The 16,075-nt window shown below is 42.4% G+C and overlaps 1 protein-coding gene across 1 annotated transcript; it reads left to right on the plus strand.

The window, feature by feature from the left end:
• The first annotated feature begins 2,180 nt into the window (after positions 1-2,180).
• On the plus strand, positions 2,181-14,664 carry LOC138366444 (uncharacterized). Its single transcript, XM_069327494.1, has 4 exons — positions 2,181-2,263; positions 5,401-5,521; positions 12,994-13,374; positions 13,729-14,664. Exons 1-4 carry the CDS (start codon positions 2,181-2,183, stop codon positions 14,662-14,664), a joined length of 1,521 nt encoding a protein of 506 aa, XP_069183595.1.
• The last annotated feature ends 1,411 nt before the right edge of the window (positions 14,665-16,075 follow it).

Consider the following 16,075-nt stretch of genomic DNA (forward strand, 5'->3'; position numbering starts at 1 on the left):
AAGCAGAGAGACAGTATGAAAATGTCATTGCGAGTAAAGCCAAGACCCAACCAAAACTGCTCCACAGCTATCAAGCTGCTCCACTTGTATACCAACTTGCATACCAACTTGCATACCATGCAAGGTGATGGGGAAGATCGTGAGGAAAAGGCTCGTAGAGCATCTGGACGGAAATAATTTTGTGACTCACCACCAACATGGGTTCAGAGATGGTAAATCGTGCCTGACAGGTTTAATAGAATTCTCTGACCAAACAACAAAAATTAGGCAAGAAAGAGAACGGTGGGCAGTCTGCATTTTCTTGGACTCTCAGAAAGCCTTTGACACAGTACCCCATTAAAGGCTGTTAAAAAAGTTGGAGCAACAGGCAGGAGTAAATTTTAATGTGCTCTAGTGAACAAGGGAGTATCTAAGCAACAGGAAACAGCGAGTAACTGTGAGGGAAGAGACATCAGAGTGGCGAGATATCACCAGCGGAGTCCCACAGGGCTCAGTACTTGGACGTATCCTGTTTCTAATATATGTAAATGATCTTCCAGAGGGTATAGACTCGTTCCTCTCAATGTTTGCTGATGATGCAAAAATTATGAGAAGAATCAAAACAGATGAAGATAGACAGTGACAACAGAATGACTTGGACAAACTGGAGGAATGATCTAGAAAATGGCTGTTAAAGTTCAACTCAGGAAAGTGTAAAATAATGAAATTAGGCGAAGGGAGCAGAAGGCTGAACACATGGTACCATCTGGGAGGTGAAATCCTGCATGAGTCAAGTAGAGAGAATGATCTGGGGGTTGATATCACACCGAACCTGTCCCCAGAGACCCACATCAAAATGATATCATCAGTGGCATATGCTAGGTTGGCCAACATAAGAACTGCCTTTAGAAACTTGTGCAAGGAATCGTTCAGGACCCTGTATTCCACTTATGTCAGACCAATCATGGAATATGCAGCTCTTGCCTGGAGTCCATATCTAGATAAACACAAAAGAAACTTAGAGAAGATTCAGCGGTATGCCACCTGACTTGTCCCGGAACTGTGAGGTATGAGCTACGAGGAAAGGCTGAAGGAGCTGAACCTCACGTCCCTAGAAGACAGAAGAATGAGGAGAGACATGATAACACCTACAAAATTCTCAGGTGAATTGACAGAGTGAACAAAGACAAACTCTTCAGCACGGGTGGAACACGAACAAAGGGACACAGATGGAAACTTAGTACCCAAATGAGCCACAGAGACATTAGAAAGAATTTTTTCAGTGTCAGAGTAGTTAGTAAATGGAATGCACTAGGAAGTAATGTGCTGGAGGCTGATTCCATACATATTTTCAAATGTAGATATGATAGAGCCCAGTAGGCTCAGGAATCTGTACATCAGTTGATTGACAGCTGAGAGGCAGGACCAAAGAGCCAGAACCCAACCCTCGCCAGCACAAATAGTTGAGTACACACACACACACACACACATCCTGGGCAGGGCGAGACAGCTAGGCGCGTCTCCTTGCACCTGTTGCCTCTGTTCACCTAGCAGTAATTAGGAACTTGGTTGTTAGTCGACCATTGAGGGTCGCTTTCTGAGGAATGGTCAAATACCGTTCATATTCGAGAAAACTTCGAATTTCCCACAAAACATGGAACCTAGACAGAAGTACAGACACACGGTAAGGGGCGAAAAGTCCGACTGACAAACAGTAACGAGTGGAGTACCTCAAGGATCAGTGTTGGAACCAATTCTATTTCTAATATATGTTATCGACATGTTTACATGAGTAGAGTCCTACATGTCGATGTTCGCGGATGACGCAAAATTGATGAGAAGAGTTGTGAAAATGAGAATTGTAGGATCCTCCGAGAGGACTTGAACAGGTTGCAGAGATGGTCAGAGAAATGACTACTGGACTTCAACACGAGCAAATGTAAAGTTATGGAAATGGGACTAGGTGATAGGAGACCAAAGGGACAGTACACAATGAAGGGGAACTGCCTACCTGTGACGACGCGAGAAAGAGACCTGGGCGTGGACGAAACACCTAATCTATTTCCTGAGGCACATATAATTAGGATAACGACAGCAGCGTACTCTACACTGGCAAACGGTAGAACATCACTAAGTAAGGAGGCATTAAGGGTGTTTTACACTGACTACGTGAGGCCAGTCTTAGAGTATGCCGCCTCATCATGGAGTCTCCATCTGAAGAAGCATATAAGGAAACTGGAAAAGGTTCAGAATTTTGCAATGAATCTCGTCCCAGAGTTACGAGGTATGGGGTATGAAGAGGGCCTGAAGGAACTGTGCCTTACGACACTAGAAAAACGAAATAAGAGGAGGATATGATAGGAACATATAAAATACTCAGGGGGATTGACAAATTGGACATAGACGAAATGTTCACACGGAATAGTAACAGAACGAGGGTAGATGGGTGGAAGTCGGAAACTCAGATGAGTCACAGAGAAGATAGTAAGTATTCTTTTAGCGTGAGAGTAGTGGAAAAATGGAATGCACTTAAGGAGCAGGTTGTGGAAGCAAATTCTATTCATAATTTTAAAACTAGGTATGATAGGGAAATAGGACCAGGTTGATTGCTGTAAACAACCGATGGCTCGAAAGGTGGGATCCAAGAGTCAGTGCTCGATCCTGCAGACACAAATAGGTGAGCACACACACACACACACACACACACACACACACACACACACACACACACACACACACACACACACACACACACACACACACACACACACACACACACATACTGAAGGATGCAGCAGATGCACTCTGGCTGCCACTCTCCATAGTGTATACCAAATCACTGGTAACAGGTGAGCCATCCTCTGGTGTCATTGGGGGACTGAGATTTTGTGGAAAAGCTGCCCGAGTCTCAGTTCTTTTAATAATCTGAGTGTATTTTGGTTAGTGCAGCTCATTATTGGTTTCGATTCTCTCATAGTAGAAGTGCTATATACAAGGCGTATCCGGCGGTGCCCGGGATGTGTTATTTAACTCTACCCCCTCCAGCCCCCCCCACCTTACTTTCCACTCCCTACATTCCCTATCTTCTCTACGCCCTTCCCTTCCTTTTCCTGTTCTTCGCCCCTTTCCCCTCACCCCATCTCTCTACCCTGCCCCTCTCCCCAACTCCTACTCCAAACAAGAAGACATTTTCATTTATATACACATAGAAAGGGTAACCGACAGCACTCGGGTCTTTTCCCCTTTTTCTCCCCATGTCCCGCTTGATCCCCTTTTCCCTACCCCCTCTCTCCTTCTCTCCTTCGTCCCCCTTCCTCCCTCTACCCTTCTTCCCTTTCCTCCATTCTTCTCTCAGAAAATGTACTACAACCATTGAAAACTCTAGGGGAATCACACCATATATTTCACACTTGACTTCATGAAAATCACGTAGGGAAGACTATAATTGGTAATATTTCTTAGAGTATTTAACTTAAACCTACCCTGATCATCTTATGTCCGTCCCATACCCCAGACCCTTCTCCCTACAATTGTGTTTGAGACAAGGCCCAAACGACTGGACCTCCAACGTTCGACAGACAGACAAACAAAATCTCTCTCTTGTATCTAAAATATTTCAAATGACAAACTATTTATAACATATGTGAATGAGAATAAAATCAACATAATAATATCTTGGGTAAATGAAACCACGGAAATTATTTGCAGTATTCGCGAATCTAATTTCCTGACAAGGTTCAACTTTTGCCTTGACTCAGCGTTTTAAAGTCTGTTTTCTAATCATTTGTGGAAGGAAAGTTGGTGAAGATTTTGTGTGTTGGTCGCCACACAGATTTAATCATATTTCTCTGCTAAAGAAATATATATATATATATATATATATATATATATATATATATATATATATATATATATATATATACATATATATATATATATATATATATATATAGGACAAATGCCTAAAGGTTATGGATCTCTTGAAGCTCCTCCGCTTCTGGACAGGAACCGAGGACGCAGCAAGCATTTCCCCTCTGGATCGCCACACTGAGACGCTGAAATAAAAAACTGGAAGCCCTTGGGTCTCTGGTGTCTATATATATATATATATATATATATATATATATATATATATATATATATATATGTGCGAACAAGCCTGAATGGTCCCCAGGACTATATGCGAATGAAAACTCACACCCCAGAAGTGACTCGAACCCATACTCCCAGAAGCAACGCAACTGGTAACTACAGGGTGCCTTAATCCGCTTGACCATCACGGCCGTCAAAAGGAAGTGATAGCCGAGGCTATTTGAGCCACTTCCCCGACGGCAACTCGGATGGTAATCTTGGGCATAGCATTTCACCAAATCACCTCATTCTTTGGGGCACACGTGAGGAACACAAATGCGAACAAGATGTTCGAATTTCTTGTTCACATTTGTGTTCCTCACGTGTGCCCCAAAGAATGAGGTGATTTGGTGAAATGCTATGCCCAAGATTACCATCCGAGTTGCCGTCGGGGAAGTGGCTCAAATAGCCTCGGCTATCACTTCCTTTTGACGGCCGTGATGGTCAAGCGGATTAAGGCGCCCTGTAGTTACCAGTTGCGTTGCTTCTGGGAGTATGGGTTCGAGTCACTTCTGGGGTGTGAGTTTTCATTCATATATATATATGTATATATATATATGTATATATATATATATATATATATATATATATATATATATATATATATATATATATATATATATATATATATATATATATATATATATATATATATATATATATATACGCCACGCGTTGCTGTGGCTTAGCAATGCGTGCACGTTGATGAGCCACAGCAACCCTCCCGTGCCCCTCTGTCCTCCCCATCATTCCCCCCCCCCCCTCCCCACCATCACTCACTCCCGTTTTTCCAGAAAAGCATGTTTTTACCTGTCATAGTTGTGGCATCAATATAGTATGCATATAAAAACACACTCGTATTCGAATGGAACATTGTGTAAAAATGTCAAAGCAATCGGCGAAGAACTTTGGGAGATTACCGATTTTGAGCAAACAAACATTTTCATTTTTATTTATATTCCAGCTGTACCCGCCACGCGTTGCTGTGGCTCTGTCTGGTTAAGTGGAAAAGAAAGAAAAGAGAAAGCACAATTTTCTAATATGTTTAATTTCACAATGTTTGTCGGTAAACAATATTTTTTGTTGTTCCTCCATTGTCTGTGGTGATAAAGAGATTGTTTGGTTTGCCGACTCTAGAACACACAACATATACTTGTCCATGTGAGAAGCAATCCGTGTCTATTTATAACCCGCACTCTTCTAAAGATTGGCCCTGAGCTTTGCTGATGGCGATTGCAGACGTCAATTGAATTGGTACTTACAATCTCTTAAATTGAAATGGCATATCAGTTGGAATCATAGGAATGCGAGGAATAAGGACATCTTCGCCTTTAAAAGGTCCTGTCAAGATTGTTGCTTCTACGACATTGCTGATAAATTTTTTTACTGCAAGCCGCGTGCCGTTGCAAAGGTTTGGCTGCTTGGTATTTCGCCACATGATAATTGGCACGCCGATTTTCAATTGCAGTTCGTGCGGTGGTATCCCTCGCAGATCGAATAAATTAAAATATTCTGTTGGATAATTAGCCGTTTCATCTGCTTTCACAACAGTGTCGACGGACTTGTGACTGCCTCGCTTTGAATGTTAGACGGAATAATATTGTTTAGGTCGTAGACGTCTTTGTTCTTGGCCATAAGAATAGTTCGTTCACTCAGCCAATCGTGATTCTTATAATTTGTTTGAATATTGGGAAATACTTTTTCAACCAGTTCCTCTTTTGACGTCACTAAATTGCAGAAGTTATGAGGCAAAGAAATTCGTCCTTAAGGTCAGATGAACCGGCACGTTTCTGTTCCCAATTTCCAGCATCAGTTGAAATATTAAGAATATTTCCGCTGATGGATCGTTTTGCAGCTGGACACGCATATTTGTAGTTAGTTTTAACGTCTTTACGTGGCTCTACAAAGTAAAGTATTTCAGGCAAGCATTTATTTCGTCCGCTGGTGTCAACTGAGGAGTTACATGTAATGTTTGCCTGAAATTTCCTGCAAGCAATATTAATGCGTTCCCAAATGGTCTGATGTTTCCACGCTAATCTTAAAATGATCGATCAAGAGCCTCGAGCGTTTTTTTGTGGACAATTGTGCATTCATTCCAAACAATAAGTTTGCATTTCTGCAATACTTTTCCCATGCCGGATGCTTTGGAAATGTTGCACGTAGGAGTTTCAATGAAGTGCATGTTCAGTGGCAATTTTAAAGCCAAATGAGCGGTTCTTCCACTTGGTAGCAAAGTCGCAGCTATTCAGGACGACGCTAGAGCTAAAGCTATGCCATTTTGGGACCGAATTGTTGCCAGAATCAATCTAATTAGGAATGTTTTACTAGTTCCTCCTGGAGCATCTAAGGAGATTTCTCCAAGCCCATTATTGACAGTTTCAATTATTTGATTGTAAATGCCTTTTTGCTCAAGCGTTAGCTTAGGAATATTTGATTGCACATACGACAACAGATCACCCGTGTTGTAATTTTGTTCTCAACGCATTTCTACATCGAACGAAGCAGCAGGAGAACGATTCGGTGATGGCATTCCCAATTGATTGAGAACTTTGTTCGCGATTTCTAAACACAAATCTTAAATCATTACCAACGCTTCGTTGTACATTTCTGCTGTGAAATCCATGTTCATATATGAATTTTCCTTGCGTATTCGACGGACAATATCGTCAGTCATGTGCGATTTATGTTTCTCCCATATCTCTGCTTAGATGAAGGAGAGCAGGTGGTCAATATGATTGCAAACAATGCACGAATTTGATTTAGATGTGACGTGTTGGACGCGTCATTAATTCATACATCCCAGTGTCGGTCGTTCTCCAATAAAATCAGAGCTTGACATGCACTATGGAAAGGGGCCTGTGTAACGCCGTTGACAAATCTAAGTTGCTGGAAAGACGTTGAACGGGTACATTTACCAACAGCACGCGAAGAAAGAAGCATTTATCTCTTTTGGATTGCACGGTGTAGAGTCTGCCTATCGTAGTCTGTTTGAATATGCCAGGTTTTCTGTCGACTCGCTCTCCTCGTTGTGTCGTTCAAATGATTTTCTATTGGCATTTCATGTGTAATACGTATAAGGCACTTCCGAATACAGCAGTGATTCTGCAAACGTATCATTTTGACATAAGGTGAAGAAAGCAGTTAACGATGTAGCCGGTGGATTCATGGCTATTTGTTGCACATTTGCCACTGTGAAATAAACACGTTGTGCATTTTCATGTTTTTAAAACGAAAACAAAAACAAAAAATATTAACAAAATAAATCAATTCAACTGCAGATCAATCGACACAGCTCAATTCCACCGTCAATTATACTGAAAAATAATAACAGTTAAAAAAACGAAATGAAAAGCAATGAAAAATAAAAAAAATAAATATACTAGCAAAATGAATGGTATGGTAAACAACAGAGCTCAATTCTAATGCAATGTCACACAAAATAATTAAATCAGAGTGAAAATAAATCAAAATCTATGAAAATACAATTTATCAATGCAATCGGAAACACTGAAATGGAATCGTAACATATTTAGTATAGCGTGTGTTGCTTTTACATGCAACAAATGGCGCTGTTTAAAACAAAAAATGTTTTTACCTGTCACAGGTGTGGCATCTATATAGTAGGTATATAAAAACACGTGCATATTCGAATGGTACATTATGTCAAAATATCAAAACAATCGGTGAAGAATTTTTGTAGATTACACTGTGTATTGCTCTTATGTATAACAGATGGCACTGTTTTGAAAAAAAAAAACATGTTCTTACCTGTAACAGGTGTAGCATGTATATAGTAGGCATATAAAAAAACACGCACGTATTCGAATGCAACGTTGTGTCAAAATTTCAAAGAAATTGGTAAAGAGGTTTCAGAGATTTCCCTCAAATAAAAACTCACATGAAAAACACAGTTTAAAAAAAAAACTGTTTTTACCTCTCACAGACGTGACATGTATATAGTAGGTATATAAAAACGCACTCACATGCGAATGGAATATTATATCAAAATTTCAAAGCAATCGGTGTAGAACTTTCGGAGATTAGCGATTTTGAATAAACAAATATATTCATTTGTATTTATATACTTGCAGTACCCGGCCACGCGTTGCTGTGGCTCAGCAACGCCACAGCTCCCTTCCCTGTCCCCCCAGTCCTCCCTGACACGTCTCCTCGGCCTCCCAACCATTCCCCACTCCACCATCCCCTCGCCCTCTCCACCTTACCCCACTTCCTTCCCCACTCCCCAGTTCCTTTGCCCACCCCACCATTCTCCATTCCCCCATCCCATCGTCCCCATCATCCCAAACTCCCCCATCCCCTCATCCTTCCCCACTATTACCCCCTCCCTTCTTCCCTCGTCCTCCCCACCATCTCTCACTTCTGTCCCCTCGTCATTTACACCATTTCCCACTCCCTCGTCCGATGCCTTCCCAAATGGTCTGATGTTCCCATCAGAAAATTGGGAACATCAAGTGATCTGATGTTCCCATCACTGATATATAAGAAAAACAGTTAAAAAATAAAATAAAATATGAAAAAATAAAAATATAAACTATACTCACGAAATGAACGGTATTGTAAACAACACAGCTCAATTCCAAAGCAATTCACACAAAATAATTAAATGAAAATGAAAATGAATCATATTCTATGAAAATTCAATTTATTGAATTAAATATTAACATTAAAAATTATTAAATGTCGTAGTAAATGTAAAAATTATAAAAATGTTAAAATTATTAAATTAAATATAAAAATAAAAATTATCAAACGTCACGTCAGACTAGAAATAAAAATGAATTTTGGAGAATTGATTTTTCAATTACCATCGACAGTAAAAAGAAACATAAGAAATATTGAGAAAATTCGTGTTAAAATTATTAATCTTACTTTTTCGGTCATATTTAATAGCATATGTTTACAAGAAAGACTGCTACCAAAATATACTAATATAAATATATATATATATATATATATATATATATATATATATATATATATATATATATATATATATATATATATATATATATATATATATATATATATATATATATATATATATATATATATATATATATGTCGTACCTAGTAGCCAGAACTCACTTTTTGGCCTACTATACAAGGCCCGATTTGCCTAATAAGCCAAGTTTTCCTGAATTAATATATTTTCTCTAATTTTTTTCTTATGAAATGATAAAGCTACCCATTTCATTATGTATGAGGTCAATTTTTTTTTATTGGAGTTAAAATTAACGTAGATATATGACCGAACCTAACCAACCCTACCTAACCTAACCTAACCTATCTTTATAGGTTAGGTTAGGTTAGGTAGCCGAAAACGTTAGGTTAGGTTAGGTTAGGTAGGTTAGGTAGTCGAAAAAACATTAATTCATGAAAACTAGGCTTATTAGGCAAATCGGGCCTTGCATAGTAGGCTGAGAAGTGAGTTCTGGCTACAAGGTACGACATATATATATATATATATATATATATATATATATATATATATATATATATATATATATATATATATATATATATATATATATGTCGTACCTAGTAGCCAGAACTCACTTTTTGGCCTACTATTCAAGGCCCGATTTGCCTAATAAGCCAAGTTTTCCTGAATTAATATATTTATTCTAATTTTTTTCTCATGAAATGATAAAGCTACCCATTTCATTATGTATGAGGTCAATTTTTTTTTATTGGAGCTAAAATTAACGTAGATATATGACCGAACCTAACCAACCCTACCTAACCTAACCTAACCTATCTTTATAGGTTAGGTTAGGTCTCTCTCTCTCTCTCTCTCTCTCTCTCTCTCTCTTTCTCTCTCTCTCTCTTTATAGGTTAGGTTTGGTTAGGTAGCCGAAAAAGTTAGGTTAGGTTAGGTAGGTTAGGTTGTCGAAAAACAATTAATTCATGAAAACTTGGCTTATTAGGCAAATCGGGCCTTGCATAGTAGGCTGAGAAGTGCGTTCTGGCTACTAGGTACGACATATATATATATATATATATATATATATATATATATATATATATATATATATATATATATATATATATATATATATATATATATTAGTATATTTTGGTAGCAGTCTTTCCTGTAGACATATATTATTAAATATGACCGAAAAAGTAAGATTAATAATTCTAACACGAATTTTCTCAATCTTTCGTACATTACGCTTCACTGTTGGAGGTAAATCAAAAATCACTTCTCCAAAATTCATTTTTATTTCTAGTCTGACGCGACACGGGCGCGTTTCGTAAAACTTATTACATTTTCAAAGACTTCACAAATACACAACTGATTAGAACTTACGTATCTCTGATTTTATATCTACATTTGAGTGAGGTGGGAGGGGTGATGTGGCATTAACACAAGACAGAACAAGAGGGGATATTAATAGGGTATTAAAAGTATCAACACAAGACAGAACAGAAACAATGGGTATTGAATAGAAGTGTTTGTAGAAAGCCTATTGGTCCATATTTCTTGATGCTTCTATATTGGAGCGGAGTCTTCTTCAAAATGAATTTTGGGGAAGTGATTTTTGATTTACCTCCAACAGTGAAGCGTAATGTACGAAAGATTGAGAAAATTCGTGTTAGAATTATTAATCTTACTTTTTCGGTCATATTTAATAATATATATATATATATATATATATATATATATATATATATATATATATATATATATATATATATATATATATATATATATATATATATATATATATATTATTAAATTTATATATATATATATATATATATATATATATAAATATATATATATATATATTATTAAAATTACCCTACAGAGTTCTACAGAGAACTACAGAGTTCTGAAGAACTCTGTAGGGTAAGGCAGGTCCTAGTCAATAACGGCTTCTCCAATGGTTTCGTCGAAGACATCATAAGAAGGAAAGTGAAAAGCCATGCAACCTCTGAAGAGACAACTAACACAACACCTATACCCCCTATTAGACTATTTTACAGGAACTTCTTTTCCACAGCTCATAAAACGGAGGAAAGGGTCCTGAAAGATATTGTTAATAGAAACGTTATCCCTACAGACAAAAATCAGAGGATACAACTGACGATTTACTATAAAACCAGAAAAACGGCCAGCCTACTCATGAGAAACTCTCCAGACACAAAACAGAACGCTTTAAAAGAGACTAACGTTGTCTATGCCTTCAAATGCCCACTTGGGGACTGTAAGCTCCAAAAAACCCAGTATATAGGCAAGACAACAACATCTCTTTCTAGGCGTTTAACGATGCATAAGCAACAGGGCTCCATTAAGGAACATATAATCTCTTCCCACAACCAAACCATCGCCAGAGAAATCCTAGTAAACAACACAGAAATCATCGATAGATACAGCGATAGCAGGCGGCTTGACGTTTGCGAGGCACTACACATCGAGAAGTCAACACCAGCAATCAACAGCCAATTATTGCACAACTATATTCTACCCACCTCAAGACTCCGCTCCAATATAGAAGCATCAAGAAATATGGACCAATAGGCTTTCTACAAACACTTCTATTCAATACCCATTGTTTGTGTTCTGTCTTGTGTTGATACTTTTAATACCCTACTAATATCCCCTCTTGTTCTGTCTTGTGTTAATGCCACATCACCCCTCCCACCTCACTCAAATGTAGATATAAAATCGGAGATACGTAAGTTCTATTCAGTTGTGTATTTGTGAACTAAAGTCTTTGAAAATGTAATAAGTTTTACGAAACGCGCCCGTGTTGCGTCAGACTAGAAATAAAAATGAATTTTGGAGAATTAATTTTTTATTTACCTCCAACAGTGAAGCGTAATGTGCGAAAGATTGAGAAAATTCGTGTTAGAATTATTAATCTTACTTTTTCGGCCATATTTAATAATATATGTCTACAGGAAAGACTGCTACCAAAATATACTAATATATATATATATATATATATATATATATATATATATATATATATATATATATATATATATATATATATATATATATATATATATATATATATATATATATATCTCTCTCTCTCTCTCTCTCTCTCTCTCTCTCTCTCTCTCTCTCTCTCTCTCTCTCTCTCTCTCTCTCTCTCTCTCTCTCTCTCTCTCTCTCTCTCTCTCTCTCACCCGTCCCCAGAACACCCGCCCAAAGAACACCCGGCCACAGAACACCCGCCCACAAAACACCCGCCCACAAAACACCCGCCCACAGAACACCCGCCCACAGAACACCCGCCCACAGAACACCCGTCCCCAGAACACCCGCCCAAAGAACACCCGCCCAAAGAACACCCGCCCACAGAACACCCGCCCACAGAACACCCGCCCACAGAACACCCGCCCACAGAACACCAACCTATAGAACACCCGCCCACAGAACACCCGTCCCCAGAACACCCGCCCAAAGAACACCCAGCCCACAGAACACCCGCCCACAGAACACCCGCCCACAGAACACCAACCCCCAGAACACCCGCCTACAGAACACCCGCCTACAGAACACCCGTCCCCAGAACACCCGCCTACAGAACACCCAATCCCCAGAACACCCGCCCAAAGAACACCCGCCCCCAGAACACCCGCCCAAAGAACACCCGACCACAGAACACCCGCGTACAGAACACCCGCCCAAAGAACACCCGCCCACAGAAAACCCGTCCCCAGAATACCCGCCCACAGAACACCAACCCCTAGAACACCCGCCCACAGAAAACCCGTCCCCAGAACACCCGCCCACAGAACACCCGCGTACAGAACACCCGCCCAAAGAACACCCGTCCCCAGAACACCAACCCCTAGAACACCCGCCCACAGAACACCCGTCCCCAGAATACCCGCCCACAGAACACCCGCCCCATAGAACGTCCGCCCACAGAACACCCGCCCACTGAACACCCGCTCACAGAACACCCACTCACAGAAGACCCGCCCACAGAAGACCCGCCCACAGAAGACCCGCCCACAGAAGACCCGCCAACAGAAATCCCGCTCACAGAACACCCGCTCACAGAACACCTACCCCCAGAACACTCGCCCACAGAACACCCGCCCACAGAACACCCGCTCATAGAAGACCCGCCCACAGAACACCCGCCCACAGAACACTCGCCCACAGAACACCCGCCCACAGAACACCCGCTCACAGAACACCCGCTCACAGAACACCTACCCCCGAACACCCGCTCACAGAACACCCGCTCACAGAACACCTACCCCAGAACACCCGCTCACAGAACACCCGCTCACAGAACACCCACCCACAGAACACCCGCCCACAGAACACGCGCTCATAGAACACCCGCCCACAGAACACCCGCCCACAGAACACCCGCTCACAGAACACCCGCCCACAGAACACCCACCCAAAGAACACACCGCCCACAGAACACCCGCCCACAGAACACCCGCCCACAAAACACCCGCCCACAGAACACCAACCCCTAGAACACCCGCCCACAGAAAACCCGTCCCCAGAACACCCGCCCACAGAACACCCGCCTACAGAACACCCGCCCACAGAACACCAACCCCTAGAACACCCGCCCACAGAACACCCGTCCCCAGAATACCCTCCCACAGAAAACCCGCCCCACAGAACGTCCACCCACAGATCACCCGCCCACTGAACACCCGCTCACAGAACACCCACTCACAGAACACCCGCCCACAGAAGACCCGCCCACAGAATACCCGCCCACAGAAATCCCGCTCACAGAACATCCGCCCACAGAACACCTACCCCCAGAACACCCGCCCACAGAACACCCGCCCACAGAACACCCGCTCATAGAACACCCGCCCACAGAACACCCGACCACAGAACACCCGCCCACAGAACACCCGCTCATAGAACACCCGCCCACAGAACACCCGACCACAGAACACCCGCTCACAGAACACTCGCCCACAGAACACCCGCCCACAGAACACCCGCCCACAGAACACCCGCCCACAGGACACCCGCTCACAGAACACCCGCTCACAGAACACCCGCTCACAGAACACCCGCTCACAGAACACCTACCCCCAGAACACCCGCTCACAGAACACCCACTCACAGAACACCCACTCACAGAACACCCGCTCACAGAACACCTACCCCAGAACACCCGCCCACAGAACACACACTCACAGAACACCCACCCACAGAACACCTGCCCACAGAACACCTGCTCACAGAATGCCTGCCCACAGAACACCCGCTCACAGAACACATGCCCACAGAACACCCACTCACAGAACTCCTGCCCACAGAACACCTGCCCACAGAACACCCGCTCACAGAACTCCTGCCCACAGAACTCCCGCCCACAGAACACCCGCTCACAGAACACCTGCCCACAGAACACCCGCTCACAGAACTCCTGCCCACAGAACACCTGCCCACAGAACACCCACTCACAGAACTCCTGCCCACAGAACACCCGCTCACAGAACACCTGCCCACAGAACACCCACTCACAGAACTCCTGCCCACAGAACTCCTGCCCACAGAACACCTGCTTCCTAGTCTGACAATGGAGTCTTAGTAGAAGTTTAACACAATACCTGTTAAGTTGACTTAATCCTTTCGTCCAGCCTTCGGTGCCTGCAGGATAACAAGTAGCAGTAGGATAGTGAGGCGTGGAAGGATAGCGAGACATGTGAGGATGCCGATGTGTATGGAGGATAGCAACCCTTTGGAGGACAGAGGGGCATTCGAGAATAACAGGTAGTGCGAGGATAGCGGGGCATGAGAGGATAGCAGGGCGAGCGAGGATAGCGGGCGTGGGAGGATAGCGGACGTGGGAGGATATTGGTCGTGAGAGGATATCAATGCAGTGAGGATAGCTGGCATGAGACGACAGGAAGGAGTGGGAGGATAATGCTCGTGGGAGGATAGTGGGCGTGTGAGTATAGCAAGGCATTGGAGGATAGTGAGGTGTGAGACGATAGCGGTAGCAGAGTAAATTGAGACTACGACCGTCCCTAACACCTGAGCAGGTGAGCCAGGTGTGCCCCCCCCCCCCATGCTCGAGAATCGAATTCGATCATAATCTCAAGGGTGGGGGAGGTGCCCATGCGCAGACTGTCGTCGTGGCGTGGGACGTTGTGGGTCTCCCGGGGTATAAGGATAAGGGGGATAAGGATAGGAACAGGTGTGCAGCAGGATCAGGTGTGTATATGTTGGTAGCATAGAGATAAGCAGCAGCAGCAGTGGGATATGTAGATATATAGTAAGTTAACAAAAATATGTAGGGATGGACATGACTGTGTTGCGCGAGGAGTGGGCCACCCACACATGAGAACACATTGGAGTAGGAGAGCTGATAATATGCTGTTGTTGTTGTTGTTGTTGTTGTAAGGTGTTCGAGGGGAATAAAGATAAGAGGGCTGTAGGAGGAGGCATCTGCTGCAGTCACCCTCGTCTTTCTCTTCCTCTCTCGTGTTTTGTGTTTATGAAGGGGTGGCCTGTGGTATGTTAGCAAATGTGGAGATGTTCCCAACTTGCATAGTTGACAGTCTGAAGGAGTTGTGTATTTCCAATGGGTCACTGCCTACCGCCTACACAATAACACACGAGGGGTCGAGGTGAGTCTCACAGCAGCCCAGAAACCTTGTAACACACACACACTCTCCAAGAGGAGAGTCATTAGTTCGTGTCAAACACACAGTCCTTGAATATAGGCCTTCACTATTCCTCGTCTCAGTTGCTACTGAGACGGTGTGTGAAGTATGACTCAATATTTGAAAACAATGGCCCCTCACTTCTCCCCTCACCCTCCAGCCTCTATGGGAGTTCCACATGCCGGCGACATGCCACATGGCACATACCACATGGCTAGGGGACTGGGTAATACGACGTATGGAAAGGTGTGAGAAGGTAATAGGGGGCCGTGGGAGTCATCTGTTCGTCACCGACTCAGCTTCCATAGTTGTGCATTAT

Source organism: Procambarus clarkii, chromosome 19, assembly GCF_040958095.1.
Source record: "Procambarus clarkii isolate CNS0578487 chromosome 19, FALCON_Pclarkii_2.0, whole genome shotgun sequence".
Classification (NCBI taxonomy): Eukaryota; Metazoa; Arthropoda; class Malacostraca; order Decapoda; family Cambaridae; genus Procambarus; species Procambarus clarkii.